At 40.3% G+C, this 22266-nt stretch overlaps 1 protein-coding gene across 4 annotated transcripts in view; it reads left to right on the top strand.

Moving 5' to 3' along the window:
* Positions 1-22266, top strand: part of HECW1 (HECT, C2 and WW domain containing E3 ubiquitin protein ligase 1) — a 422188-nt gene that overhangs the window by 349271 nt on the left and 50651 nt on the right. For 3 of the 4 annotated variants that reach the window (XM_077491691.1, XM_077491690.1, XM_077491693.1), the window contains 4 exons: positions 5307-5403; positions 5657-5740; positions 14528-14637; positions 17435-17555. In XM_077491691.1, the coding sequence (XP_077347817.1) occupies positions 5307-5403; positions 5657-5740; positions 14528-14637; positions 17435-17555 (412 nt within the window). The remainder of the gene's footprint in view (positions 1-5306; positions 5404-5656; positions 5741-14527; positions 14638-17434; positions 17556-22266) is intronic. The other variant, XM_077491692.1, reaches the window with a different exon arrangement.

Raw genomic sequence — 22266 nt, forward strand, 5'->3', positions numbered from 1 at the left:
ATCTCCGATCGTGTGTACAAGGGCTAAGACAACTTTCCACAAAAGTAACCAAGAGTGCAGTAACCAATTTTTATCAACATTGCTTAACATCACCTGTACCACCTGCCTCCCCCAATTGGTACTACGCAGTACCAGGTCGCCCCTCTGCTGTGGATACATGCAGGTGTACATTGGAAAGATTTTCACCAATTCCAACAACATCTCAGTTATTTCTACACATGCCACATCTAAACACAGAACTCTAGGGACTTTTCCTGTACCAACCACGTGGAGGGCCTCATTTCCTAAGGTTTGAGAGGCCGAGACACTCAAAGAGACTCCCACCTCAGAGGCAACTGACAAAACTTGCGGCTCCCCATGAGCACTGCGAATCGCATGCGTCACACTCATCCTCTCATTTTCAGCAATACTGAGCCCTTCCAAGTCCCTATCCATTATCCCACCTTCCTGACACTCAACATTACTCATCTCTTTTGCTGTGGACAAAACTTCTGCTATGTATGCGCCCTTTTCCGATCCTTCCGCCTGGAGGGGGTTAAGTTCTACAACAGCCAATGCACCAGTGTCTATTGGCTTTGCAGCCTCTCCATTTGTCACAGCAGCAATAGTGTCCACCTTACTATTACCTTCAGAAATTTCTTTTAAGAAAGCCAACAGACTTGTTGCCCATCTGTCCCAGTCTACTTTCTCTGGACTTTTGTTTAAACTAAACTGTGGCAAAACATTTTTAAACACAGCAGGCTGCAATACCATAACTTCACCACCTTGCTCGGGTGGCGCTTCATTAAACTCATGAAGACTTTTGCTATCAGCAGTGACAGCCTGCAGTAACCCCTTATCACCACAAGTAATTTCAGCTGTGCAATCAGCATGCCCGTCTCTCCAAAATCTGGCGTAAACCATCAAACCTCCAGGTAGCACAGGGTCCTACCGCCACAATATATATATATATATATATATATATATATATATATATATATATATATATATATATAATATGTTCTAATTTTAATTGTATTATGTAGCTAAAATAAAGCCAGCCTGAGTTTTGTCAAGTATATCACTTGTCTTTTCATTGTTTAATACTCAAATTGATTGTAATACATACCATAGCCTTTTCTGATTACAAATATGTACTTGTCATTAGTAGCTCTTACTAGTAGTATTACTAGCATATCATTTATTGACATACACTGTATGTTACCTCAACATTTTATATTCATGATATTGATATGTGGCTGTTTTACCATGTACCGTACTTGTAATAGAGGGTTGTGTTCTCCTGCTGCATTGCATCCTTCGTGTGAAAGACATGGTAAACCTGCTTTCCTATATTAAACTGACCACGACAGGAATGGAAGCACATCTATTTTAGCGTGGGCAGTTTTCATCTTAACATACTACTTGGGAGCACAAAAGAGGGCGCACAAGCCTTGCGCATTACCTTTGCAACACTAAAATGTATTTATAGGTAAAATAAAATACAAACAGGTGATAAAATCATATGTATCATCCAGCAGGATCTGCTGCCCAGTAAACTGGGGTGGGATGAAAGTCCAAAAAGAGCTGAGAGTCCAAAAAGACTTCAAAAGAGTTTTGAGGGGTAACTTCAGAGCTGAAGAAGAGGGGTTACCCCTCAAAATGCGTCAGCTCTTTTTGAACTTTCTGGACTTTCATCGCACCCCAGTTTACTGGCCATCAGATCCTGTTGGATGATACATATGATGGACTTTTTATCATCTGCTTGATTTTATCACTCGTTTTGAAAGTATGTTATTTTACCTATAAATACATTTTAGTGTTGCAAAGGTAATGTGCAAAGCTTGTGCGCCCTCTGTTTTTTTTTTCTTCTACAGTTTCTTCTGGGTTCCCCCTGACCTGTGAGAGTGGCAGCACAGCCGATGCGGTGGTGTGATTTGTAGAGATTTTCTCCAATACTTATCCCACAGCAAGCTTTTGAGCGCAGAAGCATTTTTTTTTTTCCTGGAAGCACAACCTGCCTGTACTTCAGTGGTCAGGTTTGTGCTCCCCCCCCGCATGGATATTCTGGGAATATATTGATATAGATATATCTATATATAAAGATATATCTATATATATATATATATACAGTGCCTTGCGAAAGTTTTCGGCCCCCTTGACCTTTTCAACCTTTTGCCACGTTTCAGGCTTCAAACGTAAAGACATAAAAATTTTATTTTTTGTGAAGAATCACCAACAAGTTGGACACAATTGTGAAGTGGAACGAAATCTATTGGATTTTTGAAACTTTTTTAACTAATAAAAAAATGAAAAGTGGGGCGTGCAAAATTATTCGGCCACCTTGCGTTAATACTTTGTAGAGCCACCTTTTGCTGCGATTACAGCTGCAAGTCGCTTGGGGTATGTCTCTATCAGTTTTGCACATCGAGAGACTGAAATTCTTGCCCATTCTTCCTTGCAAAACAGCTCGAGCTCAGTGAGGTTGGATGGAGAGCGTTTGTGAACAGCAGTTTTCAGCTCTTTCCACAGATTCTCGATTGGATTCAGGTCTGGACTTTGACTTGGCCATTCTAACACCTGGATACGTTTATTTGTGAACCATTCCTTTGTAGATTTTGCTGTATGTTTGGGATCATTGTCTTGTTGGAAGATAAATCTCCGTCCCAGTTTCAGGTCTTTTGCAGACTCCAACAGGTTTTCATCCAGAATGGTCCTGTATTTGGCTGCATCCATCTTCCCCTCAATTTTAACCATCTTCCCTGTCCCTGCTGAAGAAAAGCAGGCCCAAACCATGATGCTGCCACCACCATGTTTGACAGTGGGGATGGTGTGTTGAGGGTGATGAGCTGTGTTGCTTTTACACCAAACATATCGTTTTGCATTGTGGGCAAAAAGTTTGATTTTGGTTTCATCTGACCAGAGCACCTTCTTCCACATGTTTGGTGTGTCTCCCAGGTGGCTTGTGGCAAACTTTAGACAAGTTTTTATGGATATCTTTGAGAAATGGCTTTCTTCTTGCCACTCTTCCATAAAGGCCAGATTTGTGCAGTGTACGACTGATTGTTGTCCTATGGACAGACTCTCCCACCTCAGCTGTAGTTCTCTGCAGTTCATCCAGAGTGATCATGGGCCTCTTGGCTGCATCTCTGATCAGTCTTCTCCTTGTCTGAGCTGAAAGTTTAGAGGGACGGCCAGGTCTTGGTAGATTTGCAGTGGTCTGATACTCCTTCCATTTCAAAATGATCGCTTGCACAGTGCTCCTTGGGATGTTTAAAGCTTAGGAAATCTTTTTGTATCCAAATCCGGCTTTAAACTTCTCCACAACAGTATTACGGACCTGCCTGGTGTGTTCCTTGGTCTTCATGATGCTCTCTGCGCTTTCAACAGAACCCTGAGACTATCACAGAGCAGGTGCATTTATACAGAGACTTGATTATACACAGGTGGATTCTATTTATCACCATCAGTCATTTAGGACAACATTGGATCATTCAGAGATCCTCGCTGAACTTCTGGAGTGAGTTTGCTGCACTGAAAGTAAAGGGGCCGAATAATTTTACACGCACCACTTTTCAGTTTTTTATTTGCTAAAAAAGTTTAAAATATCCAATAGATTTCGTTCCACTTCCCAATTGTGTCCCACTTGTTGGTGATTCTTCACAAAATATTAAAATTTTATATCTTTATGTTTGAAGCCTGAAATGTGGCAAAAGGTTGAAAAGTTCAAGGGGGCCGAATACTTTCACAAGGCACTGTATATATATATATATATATATATATATATATATATATATATATATATATATATATACACATACTGTATATGTTTTTAAATATACAGTATATACGGTATCTCACAAAGGTGAGTACACCCCCACATTTTTGTAAATATTTTATTATATCTTTTCATGTGACATCACTGAACACTGTACAGCTCACTGTATAACAGTGTAAATTTGCTGTCCCCTCAAAATAACTCAACACACAGCCATTAATGTCTAAACCACTGGCAACAAAAGTGAGTGCACCCCTAAGTGAAAATGTCCAAATTGGGCCCAATTAGCCATTTTTCCTCCCTGGTGTCATGTGACTCATTAGTGTTACAAGGTCTCAGGTATGAATGGGGAGCAGGTGTGTTAAATTTGGTGTTATCGCTCTCACTCTCTCATACTGGTCACTAGAAGTTCAACACAGCACCTCATGGCAAAAAACTCTCTGAGGATATGAGAAAAAGAATTGTTGCTCTACGTAAAGATGGCCTAGGCTATAAGAAGATTGCCAAGACCCTAAAACAGAGCTGCAGCACGGTGACCAAGACCATATAGCTTTTTAACAGGACATGTTCCACTCAGAACAGGCCTCACCATGGTCGACCAAAGAAGTTAAGTGCACATGCTCAGCGTCATATCCAGATATTCTCTTTGGGAAATAGACATATGAGTGCTGCCAGCATTGCTGTTGAGGTTGAAGGGGTGGGGGGTCAGCCTGTCAGTGCTCAGACCATACGCCACACACTGCATCAAATTGGTCTGCACGGCTGTCGTCCCAGAAGGAAGCCTCTTCTAAAGATGATGCACAGTTTGCTGGAAACACGCAGGACATGGATTACTGCAGCCATGTCCTGTGGTCTGATGAGACCAAGATAAACTTATTTGGTTCAGATGGTGTCAAGTGTGTGTGACGGCTACCAGGTGAGGAGTACAAAGACAAGTGTGTCTTGCCTACAGTCAAGCATGATGGTGGGAATGTCATGGTCTGGGGCTGCATGAGTGCTGCTGGCACTGGGGAGCTACAGATCTCTAACATCCACCAGCTCTGTGATGTCATTGTGGAAGAGTGGAAGAGGACTTCAGTGGCAACCTGTGAAGCTCTGGTGAACTCCATACCCAAGAGGGTTAAGACAGTGCTGGAAAATAATGGTGACCACACAAAATATTGACACTTTGTCCCAATTTGAACATTTTCACTTAGGATTGTAATCACTTGTTGCCAGCGGTGTAGACATTAATGGCTGTGTGTTGAATTATTTTGAGGGGACATCAAATTTACACTATTATACAAGCTGTACACTCACTACTTTACATTGTAGCAAAGTGTAATTTCTTCAGTGTTGTCACTTGAAAAGATATAATAAAATATTTACAAAAATGTGAGGGGTGTACTCACTTTTGTGAGATACTGTGTATATATATATATATATATATATATATATATATATATACATACACGTTTTGCGTTTTGCCTTCTATTTGTAAACAAAATGGTTTGTTTAAGAAGATAAGGGTTTACAAATAATTGAATTACTCTATTTTTACTCATTTCAGCTTATAATGATAAGATTGTTGCCTTTCTGCGACAGCCAAACATATTTGAAATGCTACAGGAACGTCAACCCAGTTTAGCAAGAAACCATGCGCTCAGGTATTTGTTTCTTTGCACTATAAAAGTAACCATGCATACACACACACAGAGCATTTCATCATCCATGAACATCATGAATAACTGTCAGTTTACTACAACACCTTCAACACCTTTGACTACAACACCTTCCGTCATACGCAATCCAGGAATTTTGGGTGTGGATCTTTTATATTTAAAGTACAGTTGTACCTTTGTATGAAAATCCCTGAACCACATCAGCAGGTAAAGGTCAATCTTTCTTTTTGCATTACAGGGAGAAGATTCATTACATTAGAACAGAGGGCACTCATGGACTTGAAAAATTGTCTTGTGATGCTGATTTAGTTATTCTTTTAAGGTACTGTACTAGTTCAGGTGCAGTGAATATATTCAGTTTGCATCAGTGAGCAAATTGTAGAACTCAGAGTTAACTTTACCTTCTCTGATGCCTTTAATCACACCATATATTTCTATGGTCTTTGGTTCCAGTGCAGGTCCCAGGGTCACCCAAATGTTCAAAAAGCAAGCTGGATGTTTGGGTACTCACAGACAGCAAGGTTGATTTACTAAATTAGGTTTAGTGGCTTACAGTGAAATTGCAGCCAAAATATTTTGTTAAAAGATGCTGACTTTTAACAAACAGGTACTTTCCAGCCCATGGTGTCCAATGATGTCTTAAAGTGGTTGTAAACCCTTACAAACCACTTTGACCTACAGGTAAGCCTAGATTAAGGCTTACCTGTAGGTCCAAGAAATATCTCCTAAACCTATACGGTTTAGGAGATATTTACCGGAAGATAGCCACCGCTGTCTACAGCGCATGCGCCGTAGACAGCGGCGCGCAGACGCACTTGGCAGGCCGCAGAACACGGCGACATGCCGCGAGTGTCGGCTCCCGTGCGCATGCGCGCGAGTGACGTCATCGCTGCTCCGGCGAATCACAGCGCCGGAGCAGCGAGACCCGGAAGTCACTCCAGGATCCATGGCAGCGGCAGACATGAAGACAGAGGACCGCTTCGGGGGCTTTGTTCTTAGGTAAGTTATTCATAATGAGCTAGTATGTTATGCATACTAGCTCATTATGCCTTTGCCTTGCAGGTTGCTTTTTTTTCCCCCATGGGTTTACAGCCACTTTAAGCATAAGATTCCACTTTAAGGAGATGTGGAAGTATTTCCCATCTTCTTTTTTACTTACTGATGCATAGGACAGCTGACCTTCTGTAACCACAGAACAGGGTAGAATGGACAGCTCTTCTGCATATATGCAATAACTAATGCACTAAAATTATATTTATTTTAGTAGTCCACTATCTTGGGTGGGGTAGATATTCTTTATATGTAAAACAAGATCGCCTAATTAGAAGTGTAACATGTGTGGGTGGTGCTGAATTAGTTACAACTCGTGCTTTCATTCATGTCAAAGAGTACTGTAAGCATTGAATTTACAGTGCTGAAACACACCTCCGGGGACAGTACGGTGATGATAGTGAGTTGCTCCCCCTACCTTAACCATTTAAAAAATGCCTTATATTCTTTTTACATGTAGTGGTGTCCCCGACCCCTAAAGGCCTAATGGTGACCTCCAGAGTCAGGGAGAGCTGACATCCTTCCTCGAAGTGTGGGTTATTAGGCATGGTGGGTGTAATGCAAGTCGGAAACATGGGCGCCAGTCCCTTTTTGAATGCAAGGAGATTTATTGTCTCTTAAACAGAACTGGTGGACTGAGGGCCAGGACACCCTTACGCAGATGCAATAGCAATTGGCAGACTCAGAGGCAAAAATAATAGGCAGACAGCTATACAGGCGGAGAGCCTTTAAGCTGGTTGCAGCAAGTGTATTTGTAGAACTGCTGTCTCGTATGGCAACTGAACTTTTAACAGTCAATAGAGATTTATACATGTAATGCACAATAACCCATTACAGATCTTCTCTCACGTTTTTAAGATCCCAGTCGTCACTGGATCCCCTGAGCTCTTCCACAACTAACCCGATGTATACTCCTCAACTTCAATCCTGCTAACCCACTTCTTCACTGTCCCCGGCTGGTGAAAAGGCTGCTCTGGTACTTCTTCAGACTTCCATACACTGGTCTCTGATAACAGGAGTGGTTGTCCCTTGGTGGTGACTGCTTCCCCTTTACCCCTGGCCTTGATCCTCACTTACCCCTGGCAACAGGAGTGGTCGTCCATTATGGCAACTGTTTCTCTCTCACTGCTGGCAACAATTTGGTTCCCCATCCAGCGGAACCTCTGCAACTTGGTTGGGCTTTTGACCTGAAGCCCCAACCCTGCGCTGCTTCTTTCAAACCTTGACAGCCTAGCAGGCAGGTGCTCCTGCGATAGGCCTCTGGCTTCTGGCCTAACAACCCGGAGCCTTGTAACACACGTCCACCCAGACAGCTGTCCAGAACCCCAATCACCTGACTCCTCCCAAATAAAAAATAAACTCTCCCAGCAGGCCAAGGGGCCAAATAAACCCCTGACAATTGGCTGAGACAACCCATCCACCCCTAGTCTGAATTAACTATGCTCTTGTCATTCTAATGCCACAGGCAACAATGGCCCCTAGTGACAGAAGAGAGAGGTGCATCAAATCCAGAGTTAGAGAAAAGTCGGTGGATACCCCTAACAATAAGCCAGGCTAGTTACCAAATAGCAAACTAAATTTGTTAGCAACTTTGCCTACAATCAGGGTGCTACACACAGAATAAAGGGTGGTCACAAAACAATGTGAATACAAGACATTTTAAGAATGGATGAGGTGTAGAGTGAGCGACCCACTGTCACTAATAGAAGTCCGTGCCTACTTTTCGGGTTGAATGAAGTAAGAGTTTTACCTAAAGCAGCACCACCCACACCTTGTACATCTACCATTAGAGGTGATTTATCTTTACTTAGCAAAGTTCCAGCAATGCTTTTTTTCCCCTGGATTTCGGCATTAATGCAATTGGTTTATTATACCAGTATGCCTATGGACATTATCCAAATAATATATGTTGGGTAACAATCCATTCCATCACTTTGAGTTTGTTCTCAGTACTGAAAATTTCCTTGCACTGAAACTCCATAAGAGGATATTTGCTAAACATGTCAGGCCAACCAATAGACTTTTTTAGTCCAATTAAAAAAAATCTTCTATCCACCTGTGGCCCATAAGTAGCCCCACCGGCATCCTAACCCATTGCAATGACAGGTACAGTTTGGTGGGTATCTGATGTCTGGGTGACTGGTGAAATAAAATACTTTGATGAAAAGGTTATTGCTGTTTCTTCTACAATAACCCCCCATTATAAAGTGTAATGTATAAGATGTAAATCACCTCCGGCACTAAGAGATTCTGAAATGTACTTATGCTTTGTTATACCCCTGATTTCATCTATAAAGTTTTCTAAAATATATGAAATCACTTCAGGCTTCATCTTATATTGCAAGCTGCAGGTGTGTATGACTTCATTTCTGTTTAATTAGAGACTCGAGATGAAGTCTGAAGTGTTCAGTAATTTGGAAAACATGTTTAATCAGGAAATGTAACTTTCTCACAGAATCCGTTCTGAGTTGCTGTGAAGTGTTATCTAGGTTCTCCCAAGGCTTTGAAGTTAACAGTAATCATTTGAAATGAACAGAAGCTGGATTGTTTAACAGGGAGCCATGTAAACACTGATATCATAATCAGCAGCATTTCTCAACTGTGAGTCTCTGTTTGGCATTGGTCCAGTTAAGCACTATGATGTATGTGTGGCAGAACATTGTATTCACTGTACAGATGGAAGATAAGAAAGGTATTACAGTGATATTAAACTCGAGGTAAAAAAAATATATATTTTATTCAAGTATGTAGTTTTAACTCAAAAAAGTACCTTCTATTGCTCTCAGCCTCCTCCAAACCTCCAGATTCTTTTTTTTTTCCTTCTGTGATCCGACTTTCTTTTAGAGGGTGACTATGCTCATTCTCCATGGTCCTAATGTATGTAGAATGTGGCTACCTTCTCTTGCTCACTTCCGAGAAAGATTAGTGTGTGTCTAGTGTGCAAAGTGCATTGCACATGACTGCATCTAATGTGCAATTCTAGTTCCAAACAAATGGAGATAAAGGAGGGAAAAGGAGAGGTTTGGGCTAACGGAGGATGTTACAAGGTGGCAGAAAAACACAGTAATAAACAATTTAATGAAGGTAGATTACAGTGCCATTAAGTAGTGAATGTGTATAGATTTTTTTTGGAGAATAAATATATTGATTAATGTCGTCTTAATGAATTGTAACTGCTTTGTAGAGAAAAACAATCCTATCCAGGTTATAAACATTGGAGAAGGACTTTATCAAACTTGGTCACAGTTTTAAGCCTCATGCACACTGGGATTAAAAAATGTCACTTTTTATAGGCGTTTCACCTTTTTTTTTTTTTCCATCCCATAAAAGCAGCTCTATGTTGACCTACGTGTCCATGCACGCATAGACATTTGCAGGCCTATTAGAAGAGGGGCCTTTACACATTTAAAAAAATCAAAAGTGCTTTCAAGAGACAAGCTTTTGAGCAGAAAAAATGCTTAAAGCACCTAAATGCGTGCAAATGCATCTAAAATGCTAGATGTGTTTGGGCGCATTTGAGCATTAATGTGTTCCAATGGCCAAAACAAATTAATCCATTAATGCCGAAATGCTTGGTGTGCCTGAATGCACCTAAATGTGTGTGAAATACATGACTTTAGGCACTTTTTTTAAGTAGATGCCCAGCGGCGTGCATGAGGACTTACACCTTTTCTGTTCTGGAGAAACTGTTGTTTTTTTTGTCCTTTTTCAGTCTGAATATGAGAATTTGCCTTAATTATAACCATCCAACAGAGGGTTGTAATGAGAAAACCCTCAGTGTCTGCATCCCACGTGTAGAAAACCCTTAGAAAGCATCATACCAAAAATTAAACCCCTTTTGGAAGGGATACCGAAATTTGAATAGTGCAGTGGTTCTCAACTCCTGTCCTCAGGATCCACTAACAGGCCAGGTTTGCAAGATAACTTAAATACATCACGGGTGCTATCAGTGATTGCAGTTTTTCCCCAACAAGGTAATACTTAAAATCTGGCCTGTTATTGGGTCCTGAGGACAGGAGTTGAGAACCACTACAATCGTGTAATTAATATCTTCAAATTGACATTTTGCAAGAAAGCCACTTTTTTGAAAAGTTTTAAAAGATCATAGTGGCTGTAGATTAAATGGAAAAGTCTTTTTTAATACCAGTAACTTTTAAATATGCCATTGTAACGTGTTGCAATGCATGGGAATGAATAGTACTGCACTGTGTTAGAAACAAAGGGCCATACGTGATTTTAGGCACACTAGGGTGCATTAGCAGCACATTATTTTTGAATTAGATGCCTTAATGCACCTTACCATGCAGCATAATGCACGTTGGCATACCGCAAAGATGTAAATGGGCCCGTAAACATTACTAAAGGATCAAAAATATTGCACTGCAATATGTGTGTAATATATTTGAAGCCCATTGTTATCTTCAGCTGTGATCATTCCTTGGTTGCAGCACCTAAATATAGCCACATCACCTCTTCTGCCTGCATTGATTGAAAGCAGTAAATGTCATAAACTAAGCAAAAGTGATATTTGTGCTTTTAGTAGATAGCAAGTTAAATTAGGTCTCCGAATGGCTAGTCATGCATAGATCAAAATTTGGATGGTTCAGCAGGGACCAGACGAATTTCAAATTTCAATCTACTGATTGACTTCTGTTCAACTGCCCTGTTGGATAAAAGCCGCTCAATCAGCACTGTAAGCAATAGGCAGGAGTCTCCCTGCTGTCAGAATACAATAGCACAGTGGGGAAGATTCCCCCATCAATCTCAAATGTGTGGATGTTTCAGTTTTTGATTCAGCGCACTTGCTGAATAAAAAAAATGTAAACCATGTATGGTCAGGTTAAGAATTCAATTGTTAGAGAAAACATGGCTGTCATTCTAACCCGCTTGCTTAGCCACTGTGAGAACCTTTATGGGAAAAAAAAGTATGCTAATAAGTAATTTTGACTTTTCTCTGACTTTCCTGATCTGCATACTTGTTTCATGTCCGTATATCAGAAAGTATTAAATCCGGCCGGTCAGTATAGCAGCAAAGTAGCTAGCATTTTCAAAAAGGGGTCAGCAATGACAGCATCCATATTTACTGACAAGTTTACTTTAAGATACCCACCTATCACTGGCGGTGGAATTGCAAGCAGGAAGAGGCCTTAAGTCTTCATATTCCTGCAGTGGTTGCCATCTTTTCCTTTTAATTGTCAAGAGGTCCACTGGGGGGGTTAAATTAATTAGTAAGTAGAGTAGAATCCCCCTTTCCAGTTTTCTTGGCTATATACAGTATTTATCTTCTATTTTTCCAGTTTGCTTGGTCTGTGCATTTATTTTTAAATATACACAAAATTCATTCGACCTAACCATACTTATTTCAATGTGTTCAAACCTACTCTTGTAATGTTACCAGTTAGTGTGCCATATTAATTAAAAAATCACTCTATTTGCTAACTCTAAGCATATTCTGATACTACAAATACACTATTGCCACAATTACGCTACTGCCACAAGGAGACCAGGACATTGAAATCTGAGATCGTTGTTGCCCAGTAAACATCGAAATTTTAGTTTTTGTCAAGTTCTGTAACGCCTGTCTCTAAAATAACATTCTCTACCACAGAACAGTCTTGGCATGTGCAGGGGATCTTTTATACATTCCTAACATTAACCACTTCAGCCCCGAAAGAATTGGCTGCTCAATGACCAGAGCACTTTTTGCGATACGGCACTGCGTCGCTTTAACTGTCAATTGCGTGGTCGTGCGACCCTGTTCCTAAACAAAATTGATGTATTTTTTCCCCTCAAATAGAGCTTTCTTTTGGTGGTATTTGGTCATCTCTGCAGTTTTTATTTTTTGCGCTATAAACAAAAAAAAGCGACAATTAAAAAAAAAAACACAATATCTTGTACTTTTTGCTATAATAAATATACCCAATTTTTTTTTTTTTTTTAAAAGCAAATTTTTTCTCAGTTTAGGCCGATATGTATTCTTCTACATATTTTTGGTAATAAAAATTACAATAAGCGTATATTGATTGGTTTGCACAAAGTTATAGCATCTACAAAAAAGGGATTCGATTTATGGCATTTTTATTATTTTATTTTTTTTACTAGTAATGGCGGCGATCTGCAATTTTTATCATGACTGCGACGTTATGGCAAACACATCGGATACTTTTGACACATTTTTGGGATAATTGACAATTATACAGCGATCAGTGCTATAAAAATGCACTGATTACTGTATAAATGTCACTGGCAGGGAAGGGGGTTAACACTAGGGGGCGATCAAGGGGTTAACTGTGTTCCCTGACTGTGTGTTCTAACTTGTAGGGGGAGGAGACTGACTATAGGAGATGAGAGATTGTGGTTCCCAGCTATTAGGAACTCACGGATCTGCATCTCCTCTCAGAACAGGGATGCATGTGTGTTTACACACACGCATCCCTGTTCTGCCTCTCATGCCCGCGACCATTCGTGGCCGGGGGTCATCACGACTGCCGGTCACGAGGATCAGCACACCCGCAGTGCGCCTGCTATCCCGCTTAAAAGAGCCGACGTACAGCTACGATGGCTCGTGGGTACGTGCTGACCTGCCGCAGTATAATGATGGCGGCTGGTCGGCAAGTGGTTAAAGTGTATTTCCATTTTGTAGCCAATTTGGGATAACAGCTACTTTATATTTGTTACATGTTCCCATTCACATAGCATAAATTACAAAAATGCTAACCTTTATACTTACTTTTTTCTTCTGAAAACTCCAAAACTGAAGTTCTTCTCTTCAATAAAATGTTAAGGAGCCCTAGGAAGTTATGTTTACCACAAAGATCTCAAGTTGTGGGTGGTACATTGTATGTTAATGCACTTTTAAATCAATTGGTCCTTTGTTAGTTATTCAGAACAATACAAGCTGCCTATAGAGTTATATGTATAACCTTTCTCTAAAGAAACAACTAGAAAAGTAAGAAATATATATTTTTAATTATCTTAAGTACGCTGTATGAATGGGAACACATAGCAAACATACAATGATGGTTTCTCAAATATGGCTGCAAAGGTGGAAACACATATTAAGAAAGCTGTTCTTTCTTAAAATTTATATTTTACTTTATGTAACAGAGTATGTGCAGCCCTTTCACCAAACAACTGATTTCAAAGCTATTATATGAGTCCAATAGTCCTATCACTTGATAGCCCTTCCTATCCACTTTTAGATATCTTGATTTGTCAACACAGTTCATTAGCCCCTTCCTTTTTAGATTGTAAGCTCTAACAAGCAGGGCCCTCTGATTCCTCTTGTACCAAATTGTAATGTAACTGTAATGTCTGCCCTCATGTTGTAAAGCGCTGAGCAAACTGTTGGCGCTATATAAAACCTATATAATAATAATAATAATTAGCTTTAAGAAGAATTTTTAAAGGCTTGAGTAGGTTTTAGCCTATTATTTAATGTCAGATTTTAAAACAGATGTTCTATATCTGTTTTTCCTATCTATTTAAAACTTTAATTTACAAATATACACTACACTGATGCCAGAGCATTAAGGGTTTTCTAAAGAGGGAGCAGAGCAGAAGCTGTTTTCTTTTGGATTTTTGGACTCATTGAATGTCTTTACAGAACTACACTGACCTTTTCAGTTAGTATGTGTACATTTGAGCTTGATCTATTGAGTTTTAGCCAAACCATATTTATCCAGTGAAGCAGGTAAGAATAGGAATGTGTTAAAAACGTCAAATGGAGCTCCACCAGATAGATTGAAATGTAAATATGAAATATTCATGTGCAATTTTAATTTTTTTTTTCTGATTAAATAAAAGAAAAAAATTTTGTTTTTTTACATGTTTTTAGTTTTAAACTTTCTAAATACAATTATATACAATAAGACTTTATCTTTCCTTCAAGATGATACTTGGGGAATGCCAATAGATCGTACCATTCACACAAATGGGTAGTTGTTTAAAAACGTTTTAAAAGCTTGAAATGGTATTTAATCTATGTGAAACTTGCAAAATACATTATATTTATATGCTTGACTGAAAAGTGCATTTCTGCTTTACAAATTTTTTGCAGCCTTTTTGAAGAAGATATCATGTCATACATCCCACTACAGGCAGCCTTCCACCCGGGATACAGCTTCTCCCCTCGCTGTTCTCCGGGTTCCTCCCCTCAGAATTCCCCAGGTAAAGTATAAATTGAAAGTGGGAAATCTCATCATTTAGCAATAAATCTACCAGTTGAAAACATTTTTTTTTCACTTGATGTACCCATTTACTGTTTAGTATAGTATGTCAGATATTATCCCTGTTAATTTATAATGGTATTAGTTAGTTTTAATCCTAAATTAATTTTAGATAGACTAGGCAATGGTAAAACTCCTGTCAACTCTTTTTTTTTTTTATATCTGGGGGGATTTTCCTTTACTTCTTGAAGAAATCACTCCAGAGTAAAGCTGGCAATACATGGAGCAAATTTCCAATTTCCACCAGTTCCTGATAAATCATCTGACATTTCAGCCATGGGTGTACCTGTTGCCATTTTCCCTCTCTAAAATACAGGGCTGCCAACCAAATACTTGTTTTTATGGACAGCTCAATCTATTTACAGTATATTTTCAACATTACTGCAATAATAGTAATATTTTATTACAACCCCAATTCCAAAAAAGTTGGGATGCTGTATAGAATTTACATAAAAACACAATGCAATGATATGCAAATCTCATAAATCCATAAATAGAAACTATCAAATGAGAAAATGCACCATTTTAAGAAAAAAAACAGGTAAAGTGATATTAAGGAAGAGCTGGAAGAACATTTTACAACTAATTAGGTTAATTGGAAACAGGTCAGTAGTATGCCTAGGTATAAAAAGAGAGTCAGAGTGTCTCCGAAGTAAAGATGGGCCGAGGTTCACCAATCCGTGAAAACCTGCATTTAAACATTGTCACACACTTTCAGACTAAAGTTCCTCAACTGAAAATTGAAACGACTTTAAAAATATCATCATCTACAGTGCAGAAAATCATCAAAAGTTTCCAAGAATCTGGAGAAATCTCTGTGTGCGAGGGACAAGGCCAAAACACAATATTGGATGCCTGTGATCTTGGTGCCCTCAGACAGTACTGCATTAAAAACAAGCATGATTCAGTGATGAAAAGAGTTCATATGCAGCGCTTGAAGAAAAAAGCCTGAAGGAAATGGAAACCGGGGAAGATGGTGTGTAGAAAAGACAGGACCCTCGGACCAGCTTCAGTGTATGCAATGATACATCACACCATGGTACACCTATAAATTACTCTTACTAGAGGGCAGATGAATATAAGCATATAGGCACAGGTTCCAGGGATGTCTCCAGGCCCCAGCATGTACTGCTGTCCCGCACTGCAGGCACAGTTTAGTGACTGGTCTCTGCTCAGGATCCAACACTGCTCCAATCTATTATCCAATAACGGAAATTCTCCCAAAAATAGATATAAGAAAGTGCACAGTGAAGCTCGTTTGGATAAATGATGAATTTATTGCGAAATAGCTCACAGGACAAAGTTAAAAAAAAAAAGAGATAGTTTGGCCCTGCTCGTAGCGTGCTTGTGTCTTTAAGGCATCACCTGATGCATTTCAACCAATAGGTCGTCATCAGAGGCGTGATTAGTGGACGCATGCACGCAGTATCTATATAGAGCCAGAACTTATATCACCGGATTCATCACTGCATGAGCTCAGGAATACTTCAAACATCACTGTCTGTGAACAGAGTTGGCCATCCAAAACTGTAAGTTAAAGATCTATCATGCAAAGAAGAAGCCATATCTGAACATGATCCAGAAATTTCGCCGTGTCCAAAACTGTTCTGTGATCAGATGAATTAAAATGTGACATTCTTTTTGGCAACCATGGGTGCCACGTCCTCTGGACTAAAGCTGGGAGGGACCTTCCAGCCTCTTATCAGTGCTCATTTCAAAAGCCTGCTTTTCTGATAGTATGGGGGTGCATTAGTGCTTATGGAATGGGCAGCTTGCACATCTTGAAAGGCACCATCATTGCTGAAAGATATACTGTATCTAAGTTTTAGAGCTGCATGTGTTCCCATCCAGACAATGTCTTTTTCAGGGAAGACCTTGCATATTTCATCAGGACAATGCTAAACTGCATACTTCATCTATGACAACAGTATGGCTTACTAGTAGAAGAGTTCAGACCTTTCACCAATTGAAAATATTTTTCACATCTTTAAAAATACAACAAAGATGGCCCAGGACTGTTGGGCAGTTAGAATCCTATATCAGGCAAAAATGGGACAGCTGACCATACGTTGTAAGATTTCTCTCATTCAGCCTTGTGTGTTGAACAATATTGATATGATATGATATTCCTGCCAACTATTATATATCGGCACTCACAGTTGTTAGAATACCCGAACAGCGGTTGCATTGCCAGTTGGTGTTTGGCTGAAGATTTTCTGCGCAGCTCTTTTGATTTTCAGATCAAAGACTGGATGGGGTTGGTGCCACCAGTTTAAAATTTTAACTGGTTTACCAGGAACTGGCCCAAATTTGCTCTGTGTATGGCCAGCTTTACTTTGGAGAGGTTTGCTCTGATTTTCTGTTGTGCCTTCAAGACATGAAGTAAAAAGGAAGTACTCCCTATTGTAACAAAGCATAGCAAAAAAAATAAAAAAACTTGACATTTTTTCCATTGCTCATTCTATCTAAAGCAAACAATTTTTTTTTAAGCATAGCCCATACATGGATGGCTGTCCCTGCCCTCTCCAACTATACCATAATCCGTTTTTTATTTTTACCACAAGTTTTACACACATCTTCAGTTAGTCTACAATTTTCTATTTTTATAGCCAATCGGGACTATTGTGTAACTAATATTTTGGAAAAGTGTGGCATTATTTTCTGTGCAAATGCTGCTGTAAACATTGTGACAACATTACATGTTCTAATGGTATATTGCCATATTTCATTCTCCTTAGGGCTTCAACGTGCTAGTGCAAGGGCTCCTTCACCATACAGAAGAGATTTTGAAGCCAAGTTAAGAAACTTCTATAGAAAACTTGAAGCAAAAGGATATGGGCAAGGCCCGGGGAAAATCAAGTAAGTATGCTTTTAGATAATATAGCTTGGATAATAGTTGCTATTAAGCACAGCAGGCAAGTGGATATAGACAGTATAGGCAAAGAAGCAGTTTTTCCTTTATAGATATCAGTCATACATCATCAGTAGAAATGCATTCATCTCACATAAGCTTCTTAATGCATTGAGGCCATTTTGATCCCTAACGCCACCTCCCAGTGGCTCTTTAAGCTGGCTTTAAAGCAGAACTGAGCCCTCCTATCCTTTACACTCAAGGAAGCTGCCATCTTAGCGTCAGTTTGATCTGCAGTTGCCATGGTGCTGCACATGTGATCAGCTATGACACAAACTATTTTATGGCTTGACAGTTTTGTTGAGAGCACAAGCAACTGTGAAAGTTATCATTTACAACATGTCTGAAAAAAAGTAACTGTTTTGGAAGAGTTAAACCGGTGGGTTTAGTCCCATTTAATGTCCAAGAGGTGGCATGGGACTGAGCATTGTCGGTGAAAGTTTGTCAGTGGGCTGGGAGTGCGAAGGGAGCATGCTCTCAAAACACAACTTCATGTGCAGTGGTGGGCTTTAAAGCCCACCCTTTCTGCCACTGGATATATGAAGTTCAAGGTATCAAAAGGTCAAAAGCCAGGATATGATCAATTAGTAAAACAATAAAAAAGTGTAAAATGGTTGATCAAGTACACCACTTCATGAAAACAGTATTCCCTTTCGGCTCTTTCAACAGGATAATGAGCCCTGCCACACTGCAAAAATGGTTCAACGAGTTTCATGAATTAACATGGCTTGCAAATTCTCCAGATCCCTATCCAATCGAGCATCTGACACGCAGACAGTGACATGGAGGGGAAAGGAAGTGTCCCATTGCTAGGACATCTGGATGCTTGCTAGCAACAGGATGCTTCCCATCTCCTCCATATCGCTGTCTGTTCCTTCCGGTATCTCCAGTGAGCAGAGTGGGCTTGTGTTGAAGCTGTGAATGCCCGATCCATCTGGTGGACTGCCGTGTGGTATAGCAGTGGCAGCTGTTGCTCTCCCTGTCAGGCTTGCTTCACCAGTCCAGTGCTGTGCAGAGAGATCATCACATGAAAAGAGGGGTCTCCATTTAGGTGGATGTTGAAGCCTGAGATGTGGTTTTGATGAGCCTTTAAGCATTTGATTTTTTGAGTGCATAATATACTTACATATTTAAAGGATTAATTGAGCTTACAACAGTTAAAGGATCTGCTACTGATGGCTTGGTGGCAGACACCACAGCATACCTTCTGTCACATACGTGGAGCTGGAGCCTGATGTGGAGAGTAAGGCAATCTCTTACTCCTCCGGCATGGTGCCCCTGATAGAGTAAACAGGAGGCACAGAAGCCTGGGGTGGCATGAGTCTCTAGTAGTTCAGATGGTAAAGGCTGCAGATGAGGGGTCTGTGCTTACATGGATGCAGACTGGATCGTGACGCAGGACAGCAGGTACTTGGCAGGCTGGCAGGTCACAGACAGTAGTTACTCATCAGGCTTGCAGGTCACAGACAGCAGGATCAAGCAGAGACATGGTCGAAGAAAAAGCCGTGGTCAGTTCAGGTAGAGTACAAGCGTTGTCAGATGGATCAGAACGGAAACATGATCCAACACAGAAACACAGGTAGCAGAACGCTGTAAACCATAAGGCAAAGTCCTAGTGCCAAACTTCAAGTAGAGGTTAACTGCAGCAGCAACTATTTGGTGAAGGATTATGCTCTCAGTTTCCTCCTGCTTTTGTTTACTTTGACAAAATTTCACCAAAGCAACAACTATCAGTTTCACAATTTTTTCCATGAAGATCTGTAAAAATTACAACACAATAAAAGCAGCTTCAAGTAAACGTGCTTGAAATTTGGCACTGCCCTTTCTTCATGTGTCTCTGCACTCTGAATAAAGAGGAAATTACCTAATAATACAAACAAAATGTTTCATTTGTAATCTCGCTCCCTTCACTGTCCGTTGTGTAGCGTATACCCATTTCACACGGGTGGATAGAATTCAGCTTTTAGCTGCAGATAGAAGTTATCTACCACACCTAAACTCACACAATGCTTTCCTATGGCCCTATTCACACACTGCATTTAGCAATGGTTTCATTACATGGGGCTTTGTGCATTTCTTAAAAAATAATTTGACTGCATCCAGGACCTATTTAGCGCAGCTATCTGCACATAACCGCAGGTAATCGCAGTGTAATATTTCTCATGCGGATAGCAGCAACAACGAGGAAAGAAAAACATCAGGAAGCGCATCAGAAATGGCAAGAATGTTCCAACGCAGCCGCATGTAAATGCATGTAAACGCTGCTAATCGCAATGTACAACTGCAAGTGATCCCTGTGCCTGGAGTCTTGGAATTGCAAAATAACAAAACATGCTTTAACATGCTTTTAACAATAGCCGCCGTGTGAAAGAGGCCCAATAGTCAGATCTGGAGGCGATGAAAAAAGTAACCCGCGACTGTGCTTTGACAATCCATAAACTGGTGCATTTTACTTCCCAATATAAACATGTACTTCTCTTGTGTCTCTGCCTTTATCTGCCATGGGTTCTTAAAATCAGGCTGCTGAGGTTAAAACAATATATATAGAGCTTTCATCAAGCTGCTCTCACTACCTTAATTCTCCTAGAAACCCTAGAAAACTATACAAATGGCTCTCCAATGAGCAATCATTTCAAGACTGAGTCAGACCAAGCTGACTGAAGTAATCCTCGGGAGGACTAGCAAGTTATAAATATTCTGCTCTTGTTTTCACTGAGCTGCTTGTAAAGATTCATGTACTGTACAAAGGCTATGTTTTATACAATAGGGTCTTTGTGCATTTGCCATTTGTTTTTAGCTTTAAAATGTACATTTTTAAGTATGTATCAGCGACACCTCACGCGCATAAAAGTTTAAAAGCAGAATTGGTTTCCTGCATGTGTATATGTCTTCAAACATTTATGGCCTTTTCTACTTTGATGTCTTCATTGCATTCTGTAACCATGAACCTTCTATAACATGATCGTGCTATACATTTGATGTGTATATACTGTATGTAGTAAAAGTGGCCAGTTGAATAAATTCAGTTCAGACTTCACCCCAGATCAACTGCATAGCCCCTAACTATCCCTGATTTCGAGGAACTGCCCCTCATTTTGGTCTGATAGAGATATATATATATATATATATATATATATATATATATATATATATATATATATAAAATTCACTATTTATCTTTCAAAAAGTGTTTCCCAGTGCTAAACCTTTCATCCAATTTCTAAATTGCTGCATTTGTAAATACTAGACATGCAGACTAAAATATTTTGTTTCGGAATTTCATTTTCGTCCGAAAAATACATTTATTTAGTTACTCCCAAAATTCGTTTTTATTTATTTAGTTTTTCGTAAAAAAAAAAAATTGAATTCGTCCAAAAATCCAAATGAATTACGGTCGAATCTGTCATTGAAGGCTTATGGTGTCTGTCGGAATGTTTAAAGAAGATTTGACGGAGCAGCGAAACTCACTTATGATGCTGCAATCATACATTCCCGATTGAATATTTTGACTACAAGCTATAGTATGATTCTAATGTTGTACATCTTCTATGGGTTTTTTAAGGCTATTTGCATTGCACACAGGTCATGTTAGCATTAGCATTAAGAAAAATAAGAAAAAAAAGGCGTGGGGGTCCCCCGAAATTCCATACCAGGCCCTTCGGCTCTGGTATGGATATTAAGGGGAACCCCGTGCCAAAAAAAAATGGTGTGGGGGTCCCCCTCAAAATCCATACCAGACCCTTACCCGAGCACGCAACCTGGCAGGCCACAGGAAAAGAGGGAGGGACGAGAGAGCGCCCTCAACACTGAAAGGGTGCTTTGAGGTAGCCCCTCAAAGCACCTTGTCCCCATGTTGATGAGGACAAGGGCCTCATCCCCACAACCCTGTCCGGTGGTTGTGGGGGTCTGCTTATTGGAATCTGGAAGCCCCCTTTAACAAGGGGACCCCCAGATCCTGGCCTCTCCCCCTGGGTGAAATGGTAAGGGGGTGCAAAAGTACCCCTACCATTTCACCAAAAAAGTGACAAAATGTTAAAAATGACAGGAGACGGTCTTTGACAATTCCTTTATTAAAGTCTTCTTTCATCTTCTTTCTTCCTTCTTCTTTTCTTCATCCTTCGGTTTCTTCCTCCATCTTCTTCTTACTCTGATTCTTTTCTTCCTCCGATCCTCTTCTTCTTGGTCCGGTGTTCTCGTCCGGCATCTTCCTCCACTGTGTCTCTTCTTGGTTCACGGGCCGCTCCGCGCAATGGGAGGCTCCCGTTGTGTGACGCTTCTCTTCTTCTGACAGTTCTTTTTATAACGGAGGGGGGGGGGGGCACCCAGTGACTCTGCCCCCCCCTCTGACGCATGGTTCCATGGCATACTAAACTGCATCCTCATGCGAGGGCCATATTTACACACACGGGGATGCACAGGTTTTCTGTGCATCTCTGTGCAGTTATTCCCATTCATGCCAATTGGGACACAGCAGCTGCATGGACACAGCCACTGCTCTCCATCAGCCCCAAACATAGACAGTGTAAGTTCAGGATCGTGCACTTACACAGATTTCAAATCGAGAGCAGCAGCTGTATCTGTGAAGCCACTATTTCCCAATTGACATCAGTAGGACTGTCTGCATGGGGGTGAATGGAACATCTGTATATCCCTGTGTAG

This window comes from Lithobates pipiens, unplaced genomic scaffold, assembly GCF_037356315.1.
Source record: "Lithobates pipiens isolate NorthernLeopardFrog02 unplaced genomic scaffold, aLitPip1_a1.2 Scaffold_19, whole genome shotgun sequence".
Classification (NCBI taxonomy): domain Eukaryota; kingdom Metazoa; phylum Chordata; class Amphibia; order Anura; family Ranidae; genus Lithobates; species Lithobates pipiens.